At 35.1% G+C, this 22,913-nt stretch overlaps 1 protein-coding gene across 6 annotated transcripts in view; it reads right to left on the reverse strand.

Moving 5' to 3' along the window:
* LOC150110090 (uncharacterized) overlaps positions 1 to 22,913 on the reverse strand; it is a 232,993-nt gene that overhangs the window by 124,184 nt on the left and 85,896 nt on the right. The window contains exon 1 of one of the 6 annotated variants that reach the window (XM_090391283.1): positions 770 to 848. The exons of the other annotated variants lie outside the window; for them this stretch is intronic. Coding sequence (XP_090247409.1) covers positions 770 to 808 — 39 coding nt within the window. The 5' untranslated portion in view covers positions 809 to 848. Of the gene's footprint in view, positions 1 to 769; positions 849 to 22,913 lie in introns of those variants that run through there. 6 annotated transcript variants of the gene reach the window in all.

Here is a 22,913-nt window from a genome sequence, read left to right on the forward strand (position 1 = left end):
ACCTCAAAATGATGGGTTATGCACTAAATTATCACTGTAATTTTGAAAAACTACACTGAAAATTAATTATCAAGTCTTCTAAGGTAGAATCTCTCTATACAAGTAGGATAGGACTTCGAACCCACATATATTCTCACTGTCTCTGATCACACCCCAAGCCCACAAGCTCTGCACAACAGTGTTTGCAACTGCAAGATAACAAATGCTAAGATTTTTAAAATTAAAATAAAATACCATTTAACTGCCCAAATGGCCATGTGGATTAAAATAGGAACAAAGAATAAAAATGCATTTTTTTTTTAAATGGAGAAACAAGTTTTTATATTCATTACGACTAAAAACTGAATTCTCGTGGAAAGGCTTAGACGTTGGTTATATATGCTTACTAAATAGCTTAAGGAAATTACAACGTACAATAGAATATACATTAAAATAAATTTTAATGCACTTTCAATATTTCGGCAACATTACATTGCCATTTTCACAGGAACTTAGAAACAAGACACGTGCATGCAAGCACAATACACAGTAAATGAGGACAAAGCAGGAAGCTATTCTTTCTCCTGAAAACTGAATTAATTTATATATATTATTAAGATTGAAATCTTGACAACTTTCAATGTGAAACAGATAATGCTAGTTAGATGTTTACCTCAAAGAAGAGATTATATGAAAGTTCACTTTTCTAATTGTTATCCAATTTCCATAAATAGCAAATGATACAATACGATGCGGGCATTATAAGACAAAAGGAATTGGAATACTCTACCAAAATTCTGCCATTAATGAAGATAAAGACATTTTCCATACAACCCTAAGCAAAGTTCTCGATGTGAACAAGTAGTCAGTCACTCCTTATCTCCATTAGGTCATTATATTTTGTGTACCAGCATTGGAACTAGAAATGCTCCCTAGTGCCTTATAAGTGTTGATTCAAGATAAGTTAGTGAGGCTGCAAAAATCAACCTTTGAGATACTCACCAGGTATATCAGGAAAGGAGAGAAAAAAAACTTAATCTCTGATTGGCTGAAGCCTATGTTTGTCTCTCACTTTCATATTAAAATACAGTTCACTTATTATGTAGCAAAATTATGGAATTATTTTGACCAAAACATCTAATTTTTGCTAACAGAAATTAGATACTATGGAAAGCTATAATTTATCTAAATAAACATTTTTAGCCTGACAGGCTTGTTATATTATACTGAATTAAAACTGAATTAATTTATATATATGATTAATGAAGTGAAAATGACCATGGTCTTCCTTATGTTTCTGGGAGTCATTGAGCTCCAACATTATTTAGGACCCCCTACTTCATATATTCCTATATAACAAAAAATTAAAATACCAAAAAGTACTTTTAGTATAATATATATTTCTAAATTAAAAAAACTTTTTTTTTATAATAACATATTGTAATAAATATATTCGCGTTTTAGTCCTATCAAATTCGAGGCTCATATTGCCAGTCAACTGATTCCATCACTATTTCTTGATTAGACCAACCTTTTTTTTTTCGGGGGGGGGGAGGGGTTGCGACTTTTAACCTGCTTAGTTTTTATATCAAAACAATGATACACGAAAAATGTTGCATATTCGACTCTTTTTTTTTTTTTTTTTTTTTCACAGACCCGATACTTGTCGGCTTGAATATATCGCATGATGGATATTAGTAAAACCTCATGGGCAGTACCATTTCTTTACTACCTTCCAATCAAACGCAAAACTTCACCATCAACCAAGCATACCACAAAACAAAACACGACTCAGCGAACAACCCCATTCTCACTGACAAAATGCCTCACTCTCACTGATTTCGGCGCTTTTATAAGAGGCACAATATACCTTGCCTTTCGCACAATATGCCTATCGCGCTTCCTCTAGTGTTAATTTTGAAATTTCTATTTTGTTTTATATTTATTTATTTTGTGTCGCATCCCTTTGATGAATACTTGCATCCTCTAGAACAGCGCGAGTTTGTTATGGTGTGTGGTGACGCAAACTTATGGCAGAATTTGATCCAGATTTTTGCAAACTCAAGAGAAATCTGCTGAATGTTAGTAAAAAAATAAATAAATAAAATGAAATAAAATTCCATCCGGATTGTTTACACTTCCCTCCCATTTCGTAGTACACTTGTACTACGGAATTAAAGTTTCATTAAAAATTGATAGGGGAAACTGCAACTTTTCTGCTGCATGTTTTTGAAAAGCACAAAATAGAGAGGAGAGAAAAAATCAGTTGCTCTATAATATTCACTTTAAAAAAGCTATAAATCATTTAAAAGATCTAAAAATTGTGAACAAAAAACGAATTCAATAACTTCTTTATTTTGTGATTTCAAAATATAGCATGGATATTATTCTCTATAATTACAAAATTCATTTCTATACAAAACTAGAAATAGAGTTGTATGGAATGTTGGAACCAAGTGTTGTATATTTAGGTTTCTTTAAAAAGCACTGCAGTAGAAGAAATGAAGTTTTGTAACATGTTAGACAAGAAGAACATTCAACAGGCCCAAGTTCGCGAAGCTGGTTGGCCGAGTGATTAATGTATTCTCTCTCCAACCAACAGGCTGTGGGAGGGGGGGGGGGGTTGAATCCAGCCTGAACATGGATACTTGAGATTGTCTTTAAGCGGAAGATAAAATTCATCGCCCACTGTGAGACTACCTCCACGCTGATTGGAAGTCTGAAGTGACATGAAAAAGTTCCAGGTTTTGTCTGTAGAGCAGGGTTGCTGAACCATGTTAAAAAATATAAAAAGTGAAAAAATAAATAAAATCCATAGCCCTCCAAGGGGATACTGATGTACTACAGGTTTGCAAACAACTTAATGGGTGGAAGAAACATAAAATAGAAAAGCGACATAATTTAAGGATGCACAATAGTAATTAAGAATTTTACAGACTTAGGACCAAATGTATTGTACATACTGAAAGTGGAACTGACAGGGATATAATGCAAAAAAGACTGACAAAAGCTAATAATGCTTTCAGAAAATTTAAAAAAAATATATAGAAATCTTCAAAATACCATAATAAAACTAAAATGATGATCTTCAATAGAAAGGACATTAAGGAGGTATTATTATATGGATCAGAGACATAGAAGTTGACCAATAAACAGGAAGCTAAATTAAATAGTTTTCCAACCAAATGTCTGTGCAAAATATTAAAAATATTTTGGCCTATGTATGGCAAACGATAATTGGCCTATGTATGACAAATTATATAAGCTGACTGCGCAAAAAAAGTATCACCAATGAAATAAAAAAAATTTTTAAAAATGCGAAGATGTAAATGGATTGTTCACATACTGAGAATGGACAGCAGAGAGATTCCTAAAGCGGCTTTGACACGATAGGTTCGTGCATTTCTACTTGAATGAAATAATACATCATGGAATCTTTCTGCAGTACTCTCGTGTTCAAAGCTGATGTTCCTTTACTCGTCTCAGTTTGGTCTTCTGCCATTATATTCAATCCAAGAGTCTGATACGCAATACATTCAGTACAGTTCTTCGTTATACTGTGCAGTTATTTGACAACTAGACCGTTGATTAGACAATTCTATTCATCCTTTGAACATCAGCTGTTCTAATTATACGATTATATCCATCTGCTACATCAAATGCTTCTCTGATCAAATGCATGGCATTGGCTTGTTTTCTATTTACTACACTATTTGCGTTCCTTTACAGGGGGCTCTGGGACATGAAGAATCTTTATATCGACTTTTCAACTCAGGTGAGTTAGTCGATTTTATATAGTGATGGGAGGGTTTTCCTCCCGGAAATTCGGTTTTCATCCGTCAAAGCAAACTGGACAGAGAATACATACCACATACCATTTATAGATAAAGTTACATTACAATCAATGGAATGAAAATGAAGCTGGAGCTTTTGACTTAAGCCACTTAGAATATTCTAAATTTTATAATTTCCTCTCTTTTTTTTTTTTTTTTTGTTTTTTTTTCTCATAGGAGTGCATTGGCATGCCTGTTGGAAAACCAAGGTTTGAACAGTAGGTGGAAATTTTGAATGAAGTGGTCATCTGCTGGTCAAACTGTCCTCTTCTGAACAGCATAAAAAATTAGGGGCGATTTTGGCAAACAACATGCGAGAACAACATGCTAGGCTTGGGAAAAATTGAGATACTATAATATAAGTAGGTAAGAGGTAACCTCTCGAGTGGAAAAAGATACCAAAATATTTAGATGGAGAGGCTTGTATGTGGATCTGGGCATTACTGAATATGATAAAAGAGGGAAGGCAGAGATCTGTTGGGGGAAAAGGAACTCATGATGCTCGTCATTATAGCAAAAATAATACTGTAATATCATCAAAGTGAGTAGTAGTAGTAGTAGTATTAGAGTGAAAATAATAGTCTTGGCATGAAAGGAAGTAAAATATCATCCCAAACGGTGTTTTAATGCCAAAGTAGTCAAGATTAACTGAGGAAAAGGGGTTCCCCATATGAAAGATCCAATTTTGGTCTCAGTCATCAAGAGGGAAGAAGAGGAGACCTCTATAATATGCTTCAAAGAAGAATTGCGAGAAAATATCAAGTGTTGTGAATGTAGAAACCGAGTCTGGCAGAAAAACGGATTTGTGTTGAGTGGGATTATTGCTTACAACAAATTTATCAGCTTCTCATCGCCTTGGTGAGCAGAAATGGAAAAGAAGAGCCAGTAGAATATAGACATAAAAATCATCAAGAGAGAGAGATGACTAGATAGTTTAAGTACAATTGTAGTTGCAATTTGAGGTCGCTGAAAACAGAAGATTTGGTCTAAAAGTCCATATGTTGTGTGCATATCATTTATGTTTCTATTTCTTTTGGTATTCTATTAAACTTTTTCTATGTCTTTATATTTTTGTTTCTTAAGGTGGGTTTTAATAGTACCAGTAGTATTTTTTTTTCCCGCTGTCTACTTCGTTTGTGTTAGAAAAAATTTCATTAAAGAGAAGAGTATGCAATGAGAAGAGACACTCTTGAATATGTTATCCATATAGAATGCAACATCCTCTTTGCCATATCATGGTCTCCACAAGTTTCCGGAACATACAACACTACTCGTTTCCCTCCAGGTGCGGTGTAGATTAGGTAGCACGATTGTGATTGCTGATCACGAAACCTCTTGATGGATTATCATCGGTTCGGTCCATGGCAATATCTCATGGCATGCAGAACTGCTTTACTGCTGTACCCTCAAACAGAGGAGTCTCTGAATCTTCACGGTAAGTTTGACATGTTTTCGAAGGGTACCACACTGCATTGCACGGAATAATAGCAGGGATCAGTGGCGGCTCGTCCATAAGGGCTGCAGCCCCCCCCCCCCCCCAGTATAAAATGAAAGTTCCTGTTTTATTGTCGCCGTTCTTAAATGTTTTATATATTTATCTAAAAAACGTCATTTTCTTGTTTGTAATACAATACTTCTCGATAGCATTTTATATAATTCATTTTACAGCAATAGTTGTATTTTGCAAAAGTCAGTGTGCTGTGCGGTCTAGGGCTAGTATTGGTACTGGTTGGTATACTCAACGCTGGAGCTGCATTCAATGCAGACCGCACCAAACTGCTACCTAGTGAGGATAACGTAGTGGGGGTAACGTGGCAGGGATCCTTTCTCTAACGACCACATACAGCATCAGCTACTTCAAGCCTTCAATGCGCAAACACTCATTGTGAGAAGTTAACTCTAAGTGCCACGGTGCTATTAATTTTCTCTTCATTCGTTTTTTTTTCTAATTCACAGTTGTCTTTAAAGTTTTAAAAATATTAAAAAAAAATAGAAAAAGAAAAAAATTAGGCAACTAACCACTGCTCAAAATTAGATCATTCAGCAAAATAACAACAAAATTTTGAGTTATTGGATGTAAACTTTCGCTGTGACATTTTGGCTATTGTGGTTTTGTCGCCGCTTTTTTATTAGGTCACTACCCAGACCGGTTTCGACCTTTTTTGAGGTCTCATCAGTGAGTAGGTAACTTAAATAAGTTCATGTCGCCGGAAGCCTTTGGCTCTTCATTATAATTATTATTATTATTATTATTATAACATGACATCTCCAAGGAGTCCAATGACTCCGCTACATGAATTTCAATCTCTTCCCTACTACTTAATTCTCCAATTACAACACAAAGACACTATTACCATCAACGCCATCTATCGCCCACCACCACCACCAACAGTATTTGTTTGTTTTTGTCTCTGTAAATTGCGTGTGTGTTCTCATGGCCGATTTGTCTGAACGCGGGATGAAAAACCTGAGTTTCCGAGAGAAAAAATCTTGCTATCCCCTTAAGAGATCAGTTAACACACCTTTAACTGAAAAAGCCTATATAAAGATTCCTCTCATTACGTCAAGAAACGAACGCAGGTCTTTTCCAATCGAAAGATACATTTGCCTGCGGCAGGGAAAAGCTGTGAAGCTATACTTTATAAAACAACTGTTTTATAAATTAATCACAAACGTTCTTTCTTACAGCTAGCTTAAAGTTTTTTTTTTTTTTTTTTTAACCGATGAAACTATAGTTAAGGCAGCAGCAATGACTAGACGACACAAAGAATGCTGTGTGTATTATGGAGATTATTATTATTTTATTATAGGGTATTATTCATGGGGTCAGAAGACTTATCGCGGGGAATCTCACTAACCTTTGTACATACAATACCAATCGTGCCTCTCTTAAACTCATTCACAATCAGTGCACTCGGAATTGTCTCTGACAATCTGTTTCAGTCACTCGCCACTCTCAAAGCAAAAAATCTACTCTTAACGCTCTTGCTAACCGACTGTTATACAACTTCCAGGAGTGACCTATAGTTTTCTCAATACTCGTCATATACTGAAAGCTTTCTTTGTATCAATCTCATAGAACCTTTAGTAACTTATAAGTTTCTGTCGCCGCTCTTTGCCGCTTGTCAGTAGATTTTGCGACCTGCACACCTTCAATGAATTCTCATAAGGAATATTCCCCAGACTTGCCACCAGCTTCGTCACTCGTCTCTGGATCCTTTCCGCCACCTCTCGATTCCCAAGAAACCCAGGTGACCCATTCTATGCAAAACAGCTAAGTTATGGCCGATCGTGGCCATATAAAGAAGGATAATAACCTCCTTATCTTTACTTCTCAATATGTTCTTAAAAATCCAAATAAGCCTTTGAACTATTTTGTGGACTTTTGTGATATGCCCTCTGAGATATCTGAAAAACTGCAATTCACTAATAATCAGAATCTATAATTGTCAATTCATCTATCCTTAATTACTTTCAAAATTATGTTATCATACAACAAAGTTAGCGAAATTCCATTTAATTTTAACAATTTTCTCTCCCTGCCTTCCATATAACGAAAAATTTCATCATTTGAAATGCTATAACACCGTTCAAAAGTTTATAGACCTCTATCATATCCTTTATCCTCTTTCTCCTGTTAACCAGAGAGTCTGTAATCCACATACTCGCAGTCTGTCCTCATAATCTAAATCCCATAATCCGGATATAATCTTTGTAACTCTTCTTTGCATCCTTTCCACAGCATCTTTATCCCCTTGAAATCCGGGAGACCAAATCTGCGCACAGTAATCCAAGTGTGGTCTTATCAAAGCCTTATAAAGAGGCAAAATTACTTCCTTATCCTTACATGTCGAGGTTCGCTTCAGCATAGAAATTATCCTGAGTTGTATTTGCAACTTTTGCTATGTGACCTTTGAACTTTAAATTCTTATCCACCAATACACCAAGATCCCTTGCCTCTTCAGTTTCTTTAGTATAACCCCCGCTAATATAATATGCCGCTGGATCTCTAATCACGGCAAAGTGCATAACTTTACACTTACTAACATTAAACTGATAGCCATTTTCATTTGCCCAGATTTCCAGTCTATTCAAATAATTTTGTAATTGCTGAATATCAGTAGCATTCCTGATTGCCCTGCCTATCTTTGCATCATCAGCAAACAATTGCAAATCAGATGATAGACCCTGCTTGAAGTCATTAATGTATAGACTGAACAATAATGGCCCAAGGACTGAACCCTGAAGTACACCACTGGTTACTTTAAATCTGGCAGATTCACACCCACTGTATACCCCCTTTTTGATATCTGTCTGTTAACCATCCCCTGATCCAAGTCAATAGATTATGTTCCAATCCCATATTCTCAAGTTTAGGCAACAGCCTATTGTGTGGTATCCTATCAAATGCCTTAGAAAAATCCAACATTATCATAGTGTATCCATTCCCTTTATCCAACTCGGCCGTAACATTGTTATAAAATATGAGCAAATTGCTAAAACATGACCGTCCTTTAGTAAACCCATGCTGTTCCCTGCAGAGTATAGAATGATTGTCTACCCATTTCTGTATACGAGTTCCTACCAACTTCTCTAAAATCCTCACTACCACACCAGAAATACTAATAGGTTTTATTACTGCTTTTCATTCAAGATTCACTGACCTGACAGAATTTTAAGCCTGTTATCAAAATATATTTAAAAAAATGACTAAAGAATCAATTCTCTCTCTCTCTCTCAATTCTCTGTATTTCTCATAACCCTTCCTACTAGTCGAGCAATTTCAAAATTATTTAGTAGTTATTCTAAGAAATCTCCGAAAAACAATACTGAGCACCAGTAAGCATACTTACCGCAGAATATGACACAGTGAAGAGTATAAAATATATCGTAATTTCAATTATTTTCTGTGAGAAAGCATTACAGTACTTATCTACAGACAGACCAATTATTTAAAAGCCGTGAACCACTTTTTAATTAGTAATGCTCTACATTTTTAGTTTCACAAAGCTTTGGTTTGACTTTCTTTCTTTTGCTTTTTCTTTAATATTTGTATAAATAATAGAGAACAGGTAGTGAATGAAAGAGAAAAACAATACCAAGTAACCAAAATGAGAACTCTTAAGATTACTATTGGTTTTTACTTCGGTATTTTTTGTTTAAAAAAGACAGTGAATAGGTTTTTATTTTATTCCTATTATTTGATGGTATTAAATGGTTTTCACCTAATTATAGTTACTTTATGTGTATAAAAATGAATTAAAAAAGGAGGAGGCGAAAGACTATTTATTTCACAATTTTCGTGAGATTTTTAATTTATTTTTTTATTTTTATAAAAAGTCTATATATTCCCCACTGTTGGGTAAAGGCCTCTCCCGCCACGGAAGGTTTTTGGGTCTACTTCTCCCATGGTAACCCAATCCATCTTGGGGGAATACTTATACACTTGTATGAACGTGAAAGACAATCACAAACATCCATGCCATGGCAGGATTCGAACCTGCAGCCGTTTGGGCGGAGAGCGGATACGCTAACTACCCGGCCAAGCAGGCAGGCATTTTCGTGATTTATTGCTGTAATTTTGATGAATTTCCTTATTGTATTCAATTTTTGAATTAATTTATTTAACTTAATAATGCACTGGTAGCCAATCAATAAGAAATCTTAACCAATAAAGAATAAGACACTACCACTATACGAACCCATGCATCCTACATTCGTTTATTATAATCATCGCTTTAAGCAAGACATTGTATACAATTTTAGAGACCCAACTGGAATTTAAAGGTTTTATTTTTTGAATGCGAGATTTTTCAACGTCGATTCTGTATAATCTCCAAAATGCATCTTACAATAATCAACTCTAATAGGAAACAGCGAAGAGTTCAGGGATTCCGGATAACCAAGAAAAATAAATACAAAATATGGCTTATCACAATTTTTTAATCGGATTTTGTCAACGTATTGAATTTTCGTTACTCGTTAATAGGATAAAGTTTATAATAATAATACTTAAATATAAAGAGCTAATAAGCTTCATTTCGGCGATAAAAACAATATTTTAAATTAAGGGGATATAAAATCCACATTGTTTCAAAACCGAATAAGAAACTCAAAGATTGGAATCAGAGAGTTTCATGCCGAAATGAAGCTTATTAGCTCTTTATATTTAAGTAACTTAATGGTTGCACCTCTTCGGAAACTCGTATAGCAGAGTATAGCTACTCACTGATGAAGCCTCAAAAAAGGCTGAAACCGGTCTGGGTAGTGACCTCCCTCCATAATGTAAATACAGCATACATTTCCTAAGAAATGTGTTTTTACATTATGGAAAATACCTAAGAATAGCGATCTGAACTTCCCCCACCTTTGCAACGAGTTGTCCGGTATAGTACTACGTACTAGGGTCACTTGCATTAGCTCACGCTAGTGTCGCCGATACTTTATAGTTTACTATATTCGGCATGAAACTCTCTGATTCCAATCTTTGAGTTTCTTATTCGGTTTTGAAACAATGTGGATTTTATATCCCCTTAATTTAAAATAATAATAATAATAATAATAATTTCCTTAGTAATTTTTTTTTAAAAAAAAGCAAGTGATTATTTCATTCTTTTGACTTTGTTTTTATTCAATCTTTTAACGTATCATTTTAAGAGTGTGCGCGCACACACACACACACACACACACACACACACACACACACACACACATGTGCCAGCTCTCAACTGAAGTGACCCTAAAATATGAGCGATCCTCAAGTTAGAGATACAGATGAGCATATATCGTAATTCTTAAAGTAGCCAACTCTGGTTTTACTCGAATCAAAGAAAATCATTTTATGTGCAATTGCTCTCACATCTCAGATGGAAGTCTAACAATTTATATAGTTTTACCATTCCAGATATCACATTTGAATTTCATAAATGGAACTTAAGGAAGACGGCAACGACAACACTACTGCTCTAATCATCTTTTCTTAAGTACTTTCCTCCACCTCGTCGAAAATAAGCTTCAATCTCTCTCTCTCTCTCTCTGAAACTTACAGTGAATGACGGACACAATATACTCTTCGATACTGCTGTCATTCATCTCCAAGTTCCATGAAGGCCATCAAGCCTATTCGAAGACTTTTAAAGTAAATCTCTTAAGACCTTTCCAGAAGAATGAATCCACAAACAAAATATCACGGGTGTGCGGATGCTTCAGACTCGACTATAGCAACGTCATTATCATCATAATATCATCTCTTCAAGGAAAGCAGCGGCGTCTGTATTCACCTCTTTATATATTCAAGTACAGTAATCTATAATCCAGGAATATTGTTATGCTCCTGGTTAGCAATGTATTTTATGGTATACGTTACCAAAAGGATAGAGTAAATGTGTCTGTAACATCATTCTGTGATGTAACACAAAGAAATACATAAGTCTGCCCAAGTTTCAAAGAGAAACTTGGACCGACTTCCTTGTGGTCATATAGAAGATCAGGCATTTTCGGGACTCTTTTCTCTCTTGTCACAAAAAGCGTTACTTAAACATAAAGAGAGCGATCCTTGTGGGGGGGGGGAGGACTTCAACTGTAGGGATATAAACTGGTAAGAGGAGACGGTATGCAGTAATAAGGGAACTGAATTTTTGGATTTCTTTTGGGACAATTGTCTTTGGTCATAGCATCGGAGAATCTGATTGGGACTGAAATGGCATACTTTTTCCCTGTTGGTAGAGTGACCATGTGGTCCTAACTTGGAGGATGAATATGGGTAAGTATCAAAACAGAAGAAAGTTATGTGGAATTATAAGGCAGGTGACTATCATAGACTTAGAAACCAGCTTGCAGCAGTACAATGAATGAAAGAATTTCAAGGAAGAGAGTTCATTAGTGCATTGGGAGATACTTAATTAAAACTTAAATATAAAGAGCCAATAGGCTTCATTTTGGCGATATAAACATTATTCAAATTAAGGGGATATTAAATCCCACATTGTTTTAAAACAGAATAAGAAACTCAAAGATTGGAATCAGAGTTTCATGCCGAATATAGTAAACTATAAGAGTATCGGCGATTACTAGCGTGACCTAATGCAAGTAGTCCTAGTACGTAGTACAATCTCAGGCAACTCGTTTATATTCGGCATGAAACTCTCTGATTCCAATCTTTGAGTTTCTTATTCGGTTTTAAAACAATGTGGGATTTAATATCCACTTAATTAAAATTTCTTGACAGCAGTAACAGACTGTATATATGCCTTGAGTGGAAAAGATAAAACAGTTTGGAGTCAAATAGATGATAAAAGGAATAAAAGGAGAATTGCAGAAGAAAAGAGATTATGGAAGCCATATAAAGAGATAGGTATAGTGCAGTTGCATAAGGTTCAGGCTAGGAAAGTGACTGGTATTGTAAGGAGAGAAAAATTAGAATATGAGATTAAACTGGCACTGCAATCCAAGCAGAATCCCAAGGATTTTTTTTTTTTTTGCTATGTGGTTAGTAGGAAGAAACATGATTGTGGACGGATTATCTTGCCGAGTGGCGATGGAAATTGGGTTACCAAAGCAGATGACATAGTTGAGGTATTTAATGATCACTTTATTAGAGTGCTCCACCCTGGTACTACAAGCTTTATTCCTAGAAGGATAATTAAGGAGTGGTGAAGTGTTAGAAGTGAATGAAGAGGATGCATTTCGAATACTGAGTACGCTAAACGTCAATAAGGCAGGGGCACTAGATGGAATTTCACCACGTGTATTAAGGAAATGTGCTATGGAACTGACTGTGCCATTAACCTGACTGTTTAATGAAAACCTTGAAGTAGAAGGTTCCCGATGAGTGGAAGGAAGCTAAGACAGTAAGTAAGATTAGTATCATTGCATAAGGGTAATTCGTATACAGAATTGGGCAGATGAGGGTAATATTATTTATGCAGGCCAGCGCGGAGTTGTTAAAGAGCGCTATTGTTTTAGTAATCTGGTTACCTTTTACAATAGAGTAACAAGAGCAGTGGATGAGGGTAAGGCATACACTGTCTTTTTATTATTTTTTTTTTAAAATTATTTTCCCAAGGCATTTGGCAGGATACCACATGATAGGTTGATTTTTATGTGGCATCATATGGGTTTGGATATCAGATTAGTGGATTGGATCGGTGATTACTTCTCTGATATATATCAGAGTTGTATATGGGGAAGCAGTATCAGGGAGTAGGAAGGTTACAAGTGGTGTTCCACAGGGTTCAGTCCTGGGACCATTGCCATTCAATCTTTATGTCAATGATATTGTGGCAGGACTACAGGGAGATATGCAGATGATGTGACGTTTATGAGGGTTATTAGTAATATTGCTGATGTTTTGGCTCTTCAAGACAATTTGAATAAGCTGAAAGGGTGGATAAATGAATGGGAATATCAGTTTAATGAAACTAAATGTAAGGTTTTAAAATATTAAGGTTGTGAAAACATCTCGGAGAATTGCGGAAAAATGTTGAAGATAACTGACCACGAGAGATAAAAGTGTGCTGGTCTCATTGTATATAACGCTTTGATCAGACCACATCTGGATTTCTGTGCCCAGATCTGGTCAACCATGTTTGAAGGGGATAAACCTTGGAGAAAGCGCAGAGACAGATAACAAAAACGATATTACGACTGGACTGTACAGCGTTCATTATGAGAATAGACTGAGAGGATGTGGACTGCAGAGTTTGGTGGATAGACAGCAAGCGGAGGGGGATGATCGAGACATTTAAGCTTGTGAAGGGCTATTATCGTATTAACACTGATGAGATTTTTCATATGGTAGAATGAGGGAAAGGAACAAAGACGAAGAATCATCCCTGAAAGTTGCAAAAGGAAGTGGCGAGTAGAACGGTAAGAAGTAAGATTTTTTCATGGAGAGTGGCAGGAGCACAGAATGCATTGCCTGAGAGGGTAGTGAACGTGCAGACCGTTGTCGATTTTAAGGAGTGGTGTGAGAGACTTTGTGTCGATTAGTGTTGACCTCCCGCGATGAGTCTTGTGGCTCCATGGAGGTCAAGAAAATAATAATAATAATCAAATTTTACACAAATACTTGAAATTTTAGATAAGTTGCAAAAATATGTTCTTATATATTTACATCTTCAATAATAATAATAATAATAATAATTTCAGATAATAATATTCACACGGTCATATTTTGAAGAAAATAAATCTATAATTTCGAATCTTAAAATCTCCTAAGGCTATCTTTCTAATTTGAAAAACATATTTCAATATATATATATATATGTATCCATGTTTGATGTGATGATTAATCTACCCCTTGAAATGGTCCAATTCATTAGAAGAGGCGATTCAAAGCATTTCTATAAAAGAAAATATCATCATTACCTCATATTTTCTGTGCTGAATATAGGGCGATGGTACTCAAGAGGTTTAGATAACTATCTTTTGGAAATAAGTAGTGTTATCTAAACACTCGTGATCTATCACTTTTCAGAACTATATCCACGTAATCAAGGAAAAACAAGGCCACAACAGTTGATGTTAATTTAATGCAACATCTAAAAGAATCACAAACTTCATCGCTTAGCGAAAGAAATGAAAGAAGTCCAATAAGACAAGTGATATCCGTTGACAATGAAGTTTAAAGGATTTTTTTCTGTTACTCCAAAGTTTGCTTATTTCAAGATGGCTGATATGATTGGGTTTCTGTGGTAACAGTTCAAAGCCTGTCGACACTCAGCAAAGTTCTTTATGCTGCTTTGAGAAAATCACTAGAGAGGAGCAAGAAATAACCTGGTGAGTGAAACTTCTGGTCTCAACTGCAATTTGTGATTTTTGACGTTAAAAACGTCTTTACTAGGGTTATCCAGAAATTTTCATCATGTGAAAACATTACATTACGAAAGCGTCAGGTTCAGTTGTGTTGCGAGCACATAGCAAGCAGAACTTATGTTAAAGACGATTTTAACGTCTGCCACTGTAATTAATTCTACTTGTAAATATAAAGACAGGCAAACACTGCGGACCGGTACCTATGTTACAAGCGCGTCGTTATCCATTACAACGATTAAAAAAAAAAAAAAATGAAAAAATTTAAAAAAAAATAGAAAAAGAAAAACATACGTATACTGTGTTGTATCAAACCTACACTATCTTATAAGCAAAACTACTAAAACAACGACTGGAGGTCCAAAAGATAAAAGAAATAAAAAGAACATCTACAAAAACAAGTAAAAAAAAAAATGGATTGGAATGGATTGCCTTTGGATGTTGTGTGAGCAAGTAGTGGAAATGAATTCAAGGACAAGACAGCTGGTTCGGATAGTATGTCGTCTCCCTCGATGCGTCCTTCACTCCATGGAGTCTCTCTTTAATAATAATAATAACAACAATAATAATAATGTACGCATTATGATGATAATTAGTATTATTTAGTATTACGCATAAAATCAATGTGCATGTATGTATACACACACACACGCCCACGTATATTGTAAACAGTACATATGAATAATAAGGGAGAATTAGTACATATGAATAATAAGCGAGGAGGGAGAATTGCCTAGAATATAATAATTAATTATTATAATTATTTTTAATCAGTCAAGCCTTATATATATATATATATATACGCTGCCGACCAGTAAACTATAAATAACACGTAAAATTCGAAGAAGAGAATCCACCATTTATACTCACTCCCACACCAGAGTCATCTACAAGCCACTATTGATTGACACATTGGTGCACAACGAGTAGAGCAAACACACAGAAAAATGCGTTATAGTAATTCAATGCTATTTTTGGAGTAAAAGAGGAAGGTACAATAGATATAAGTCACCAATGAAGCCTTCGATTATAGGCAAAGGTCGTTCAGAGGCGGGACAAACGCCTAATGTTTCAGCCATTCACGAAAGATAAATGGAAGACACTCCTAACTTACCCCTCCTCTTCGCCTTGTTCAAAATAAATTATATATGGAGACCATTCAAATTAGCCGAACAAGACTCATGTCCGGCCTGTTGTTGTCTTACAGTTTGACCTTCCTGATTATATTCTCTACTACGAGATATTATAGTAGTTTAAACAAACATTTGCTTATCTTGTGAGGCATTTAGTGAGAAACTGGTAGAAAATCCTAATACATATTATTGAAGAAGATACATTCGTTGGAAAAATATTCCAACTTCTGTTAACGCACTTAGTTAAAATGGCATAAAAATGTCTTTTGTAAATTAGATATGTGCAAATTAAATGTTTGTTTAAAACAAACAAAAAAAGCACATAATTTAAAAAAGATGTCCCCCGTCCCAGAAATGACCACTTTAAAATATATAATAATATTATGCTTAAATTAAATATGATAATCTTATTTTTATCAGTTACTTCAGCACAAATTAAATAATTCACCAGGGAATACCATAACGATATTTCAAATACACTCTGTTGGGTTAGCAACAAATTCCAATCATGTTTGTGTAGCAAAATTAGGCAAAACAAAATTTGTCTCGAGTACGTAGTACGTACATAAGCTAGAAACGAACTGATGTGTCATAAACACTGTTTGCCAAAGAGATCTTTTTTTTTTTTTTTTAAACTACGACCACTCGACACAGTTCCATGAATAACGCATCACTTAAACAGACATCGTACTATTTCTAGCGAAAACAATGGAAATATGGATAATCGAAAATGTATTTGTGATCAATATAATACTGTACTGAACCATAACAAGGGTTAACCCTAACGTCAATACGATAGAATGATATGGAAAGGTACTTTTTGTTTAAGTAATTATTAATTCAAGAGTGCTTTAAAAATGGCTTTCCCCTCTTCATAATTTTATTCCTCTCTCAAAACGCTTTAAAATCCAGTATTCATATTAATTTTTCTATCGTGTTAATGTCAAAATTAAATAAAACAAAATAATGCTTACATTACATATACCAGAAAATGGTTTTAGGATCAGTTATTGTGGTGATTAATGATGCCACTATGTATACACATGAATGTGATTAGAAAACGTTCCTGTATCGAAATGTTCGCGATCTTTTCCTTATCTCTAATTTTATTTATTTCTTTAGCAGAATCTTCAGTTTGTATGCATCACATCTACATATAAAATGCCGAAACATTAAGTTGTTTCTTTATAACAAAGTAAACTAATCTGTATTAGTAAACTAGTCTGAATTAGCATAGTAGTAAACTAGTATGAATAGAGAAGTAGTTACAGAAATATGTATATATAACAACTTATGCATACACCCTCTGTCCAAAAAGAAACCGAACTTTTCGAAAATAGAAGAAACTAGTGGCGCCACCTGTTGTAGCTTTTTGTTGTCGAAAGCAGCAACCTTCATTAGTGTTGTATCAACTGTTTATGACATTTGTTTCATTAGAAGCCGAGTTATAGTGCCAAGAGTGACAGTGTGTTTCGACGAACGGTCGGAAAAGGAGTTTCAAACAGAGAACTGCGATTGACTTTTGTGTTAAACTTGGTAAAAGTTTTACCGAAATGCATCAAACGCTTCAAAAAGCGTACGGTGATGAATGCTTATTCCGTACTCGAGTTTATGAGTGGCTTAAGCGATTTCAAAGTGGTCGTGGGACGCTTGAGGACGACGAAAAGCCGTCCAAAAACTGGACTGAGCGAAATTAACATCCAAAAAGTGTGCGTGATTTCATCAAAGAACACCCGAAATCGTCCGTGAAATTGATTGAAGATGAATTGGGGATTCTAAAATCAACTGTGCACAACATTTTGAACCGAAAGTTTGGGCCTTCGTAAATTGAATTCGCGAGTTGTTCCCCACAAGTTGACCGACGACCAAAAAAATGTATCGAATTGAACACTGCAAGGAAACTCCCTTGAAAAGATCCTTACTCGTGACGAAATGCGGTGTTTTGAGTATGAGCCAGAAACAAAGCGCCAGAGTGCTGAGTGGAGACCACCAGAAGAGGGACATCCGAAAAAAAGTCGCTTGGAGAAGTCAAAAGTAAAGACTATGCTGATTTGTTTCTACGATTCCAAGGACATGCTAATCTAATCCTGTGGCCTCCTCTTTAAGAGGGTTGCAGCTGATGAACAGTTCGCTTCCATGCCTCTCTATCTCTTGCATCTGTAAGATTCTTGCCCGTCCAATCTTTGATGTTGTCTTTCCATTGCAGTCGGAATCTTCCTCTTCCTCTCTTGCCCTCCACCATCCCCTGCAAAACTATTCTGGGAAGCTTTCCAGAAGTACCCTTCATCAAATGTCCTGCAAACGCTATTTTTCTTCTTCTTTGGATACTAGCCATATAGTCTCTTTTCATTTTGAATCTTTTAATAATCTCTTCATTGCTCACTCTTTCAGTCCAGCTGATACGATCCATTTTTCTCAAGCACCACATTTCAAATGCATTCAATCGGTCACTCATCTCCTTATTGATCGTCCAGGACTCGCATCCATACGTCCCCACACTCCAGACCATTGTCTTGAAGATTCTTACTTTTAACTGTTTATTCAGATTTCTGTTTCCTAATATGTGGTATATTTGGAAAAATGCTATCTCTTTGGAAAAAACTCGCATCCATACGTCCCCACACTCCAGACCATTGTCTTGAAGATTCTTACTTTTAACTGTTTATTCAGATTTCTGTTTCCTAATATGTGGTATATTTGGAAAAATGCTGCTTTTCCTTTTTTTTTAATTCTGTGCTTAATTTCATAATTAGATCTACTGTCTTCTGTTATCCAACTCCCAAGGTATTCAAAACTTTTTACATTTTTCCATCCCATCATTTCCTTTCCTTGAAATCTTCATCACTTTGGTCTTCTGAATGTTTATTTTCATTTTATATCTCTCACAAAATTCCAAGGACACTATCCAAAAAAGCATTCATTCCGCCTGGCCAAACGGTCAATGATGAGTTTATCTCGAGGTTTTGAAGCGATTGATAGCGAGAATTCGTCGTGTACGGCATGAATATCGTGATGCAGGCAGCTGGTCACTTTTGCACGATAATGCACCATCTCATCGTTCGAGCATTGTGAGACAGTTTTTGAGCAAAAACCAAGTTTGTTTGTTGGACCACTCGCCGTATTCACCTGGTTTACACCCTGTGACTTCTTTCTCTACCCCCCCCTCCTCGACTTCATTTGCCGATGAAAGGAAAGCGATACGACACCATCGAAACGTTCAAGCGGCAGTAACCACGACGACCCTCAACAGTATCCCAAAAACCGATATAAAAAACTCATTTAACGAATTAATTGATCGTGCCAAACGCTGTATCGAAGCTGAGGGAGAGTATATTGATTGAAATAAATAATTTGAATAATTATAATTGGCCTGTATTTTATTTTCTATCAAAAGTTCGGTATCTTTTTGGACAGAGTGTGTATAAGGTTTACTAAATGAAGGTGTGCCTTCAAATTGTTCTGTTATGTGCCAGCTAACAAGTGTTTGTTGCTTCATGAGTCTCGCCATCAAAAAGAACTTTGCTTATGTATGCCAAAAACTACTTCCATGACCTTTGTCCTTCCTCTACTTTTATTTGCTGGTACGAGCAAGAGTATTGAACAGTTTACGGTCGACCAACTAAAAAAAATTTCTAATTTTTTTCAGAGATCTTTGTTCACTGGCTTCGTTATCCTAATGCTTACTGAAGGATGTCCCAAAGCTACTGATGATACACCTCCGAATGAAAAAATTAGAATAATCAAAGAAAATTTGTTGAATTATTTTAAATTCTAATTTATTGCACAGAAAATAATTACCAAATATGAATTGGCATTTTCTAAAACTTTGTAGATTATATAAAACCATGTAAATACATAAAATGTAATATAAATTATAAAATGTAATATAAATATATATATATATATATATATATATATAATTCCTCTTTTTTCCTCTTTCAGCAAGCTGAAAGGAAATAAAAATTCTAATTTCCTCTTTCAGCAAGATTCAGCTTGCTGAAAAGACAGGATTTTAGGGCCCCCGGTAATAATAATATCTCTGTGTTTCTCTATTATATTAGGGTTTTTGGTTAACCCATTTGATGCTTTTATGCAGTGTATGTATAAAAATTAACAAACACGATTTCATTTTTACCCTAAAATGCCTGATTCATCATTAGTTTTTTTCTAATCTGTTACATATTTATATCATTTGGCTCGTTATCGAAACCGTTGAAAAAATATTTATTATATTCTTTATATATGGTTAGTCTAGAGCAGGGGTGGACAACCCTTAACATGCCTGCCAAACGTGGCACGCCAATGACTTTTTTTTTTTTTTCCGGCACGCAACTCAGGGCTCATCTTAAAAAATAATTAAATAAAAAAAATACATTTCAAACATCTTCGCTGACACATATTTTAACTTAATATAATACAATTTTATTAAGTACAGCTATGCCAAATAAAAATGCAATAATTAATTAAACTCTACCAACTGTTTCATAATAATAAGTAATAAGAAAATTAGAAGCAAACATCCTATTTCCAAGCCATCGATATATCTCAGCGATATACTGATGTACAAGTTTTGTCCAGGTCAGTTGTTGCATTATTCGTCAGGCATCCAGACGTGGCGTGACTCCTTTACCATCATTTGCTATATCTTTTCATGTTTCGTAAAGAACGTATCCGTTTTCTAAAGTGTATTTGGATTTTATTAAATCGTAAGTCATTAAAATATGGATTGGAACTATTTATTGTCAATTAATATGTTTAACTTATTAGATATAAAAGTAAATTTCTTTTACATTGATTTTCAGAAATTAAAGTTTTCAGTTTTTTTCGTAAAATCCGCGCATATATTGCAACTGCTATTTCCTGCCTAGAGAGCAGTTTCCTTGTGTGCATCCTACCCAAATAGCACCATCTGCTTTCCCATTATTTCAAGCAAAAATTAGCAGTCATTTACAAGACTTGAGATACTTAATGAACAATCCTTCACGAATGACTAATGAACAGACAGCTATGGTACTAGGCCAGTAAAGATATGTGCATATGATTGGTGCGGTATTAACAAAAGATCGCGCAAGTCAAAGATAAAAGTCAGCAGACAATTTTTGAATTGAAATGCTAATTCTCTTTAACCAAATTCAATATCTGAAAGTGCCATAACAATATTCACTATATATTTCCTAGCTTTAACACGTTTACGAATTTTAACACTCTGTTGATTTTTATTGTTGCTCTGCATTTGAGCTGGAGGGACAGACTCCCACACATCTAGATTTTAGTGTTGGGATTCGTCGAAAAAGACTTGTCTGATTATACAAACGTTTTGGATACAGCAAAGAACGAAGAAAATAATAATAACGATGGTGATCAAGTGAATATAAATGATCCAGGTTTGTGGCCAAATATTATAACTGATAAATTTAGATTATTTTGTGTTAAATCCGAACCTAAACAACATCATCAAGACGCATTCGTTAAGAATGTTGAAGGTAGATCATTTTCTACATCGTACTATTTAAAAAAAAAAATGCCAAATGGTGAAACTCAGCTTCGCAGCTGGTTAGTTTACTCAAAAGCTCAAGACTCAGTATTTTGCTTTTGTTGCGTATTATTTTCCAAAAGAAGAGGAAAAGATCAATCAACACGATTTATATGTGGTTTTAATAAATGGAGAAAGCTGTCATCTGTAATTCGAGATCATGAGCTTTCTGTTGGTCACCTTAATTCTTTTATTGCTTGGCAAGAATTACTAAAAAGGCTTAATTTATGTTCGACTCTTGACAGAACAAATCAAATTAATATAAATAAAGAAACGGAACGTCTAAAATTACTATTCCAAAGAATTGTAGATGTAATTATATTTTTAGCAAGTAATAATCTGTCATTTCGAGGATCCCATGAAACAAAGGGAACGCCGAATAATGGAAATTTTTTAAGTTTAATAGAATTATTAAGTAAATATGATCCAGTGCTAATGGATCATGTAAACAGAATTAAAAATACGAAAAAAAGAATTGTGCATTATTTGGCGTATAGATTTCAAGAGGAAATTATTGCTGCATTAGGTAATGAAGTACTTAATAAAATTGAGGACGATATAAAATCATCCATATATTATAGTATCCAAATGGATTGTACTCCTGATATTTCTCACAAGGAACAAACTTCAATAATTATTAGATATGTAAATTTTGTAGACAAAAAATTAATTATAAATGAGTCATTTATAGGATTTATTGAAGTAACTGATGTGACTGGTGAAGGACTAGCAAATTCGCTTTTAAAAAGAATAGGTGAGCTTGATTTAGATATTATGAATTGTAGAGGGCAAGCATACGACAACGGTAGCAATATGAAGGGAACATACAGGGTGTCCCAAAATTCACGCAAAAAGTAATTTTGATAGAAAACACAGGTTTTTAATTAAAAATTGTAATTTCTTATTGATTCATAAAGTATACAGTATAGGGTTATTCATGGAATAGCATATCGGGTAAATAGCCTCCACGGCTTTGCTGGCACATACGCACTCTTTTGTCGAAATTTTCCATGACCGTTTTGCATAAATGTGGCTGAATTTCGTTGATACAGCGCTCAATTTCCCCCTTCAAGGCGTGGGTGGTCGTGGGCTTGTTGGCATAAACCTTAGACTTCAAAAAATCCCAAAGAAAAAAGTCCAACGGCGTTAAGTCACATGATCTGGGCAGCCAATTCTGATCACCAAAACGGGAAATTACACGACCAGGAAATGACTCATGCAGTAATTGAATTGTTTCTCGAACAGTATGGCATGTGGCACCATCTTGTTGAAACCACATGTCGTCCACATCCATATCTTGCAATTTAGGCACAAAAAACTGGATTATCATGTCGCGATAGCGAGCACCATTAACTGTTATTGCCTTACCAGCCGCATTTTCGAAAAAGAAAGGACCGATGATACCTCCAGCCCAAAATCCGCACCAAACAGTGACACGTGGATGCATTTGATTTTCAACAATCACTCGTGGATTTTCTGAACCCCAAATGTGACAATTTTGTCGATTAACGAAGCCATCAAGATGAAAATGAGCCTCATCGCTGAAGATGATTTTGTTCGAAAAATAAGCATCCACTTGTTGTTGTTCCATAATCCATTCAAGCGTTGTTCTTTCGTGTAGCG

This window comes from Typopeltis vanoorti, chromosome 1 (genome assembly GCF_054136105.1).
Source record: "Typopeltis vanoorti isolate ZY-2024b chromosome 1, IOZ_Tvanoo_1.0, whole genome shotgun sequence".
NCBI lineage: Eukaryota > Metazoa > Arthropoda > Arachnida > Uropygi > Thelyphonidae > Typopeltis > Typopeltis vanoorti.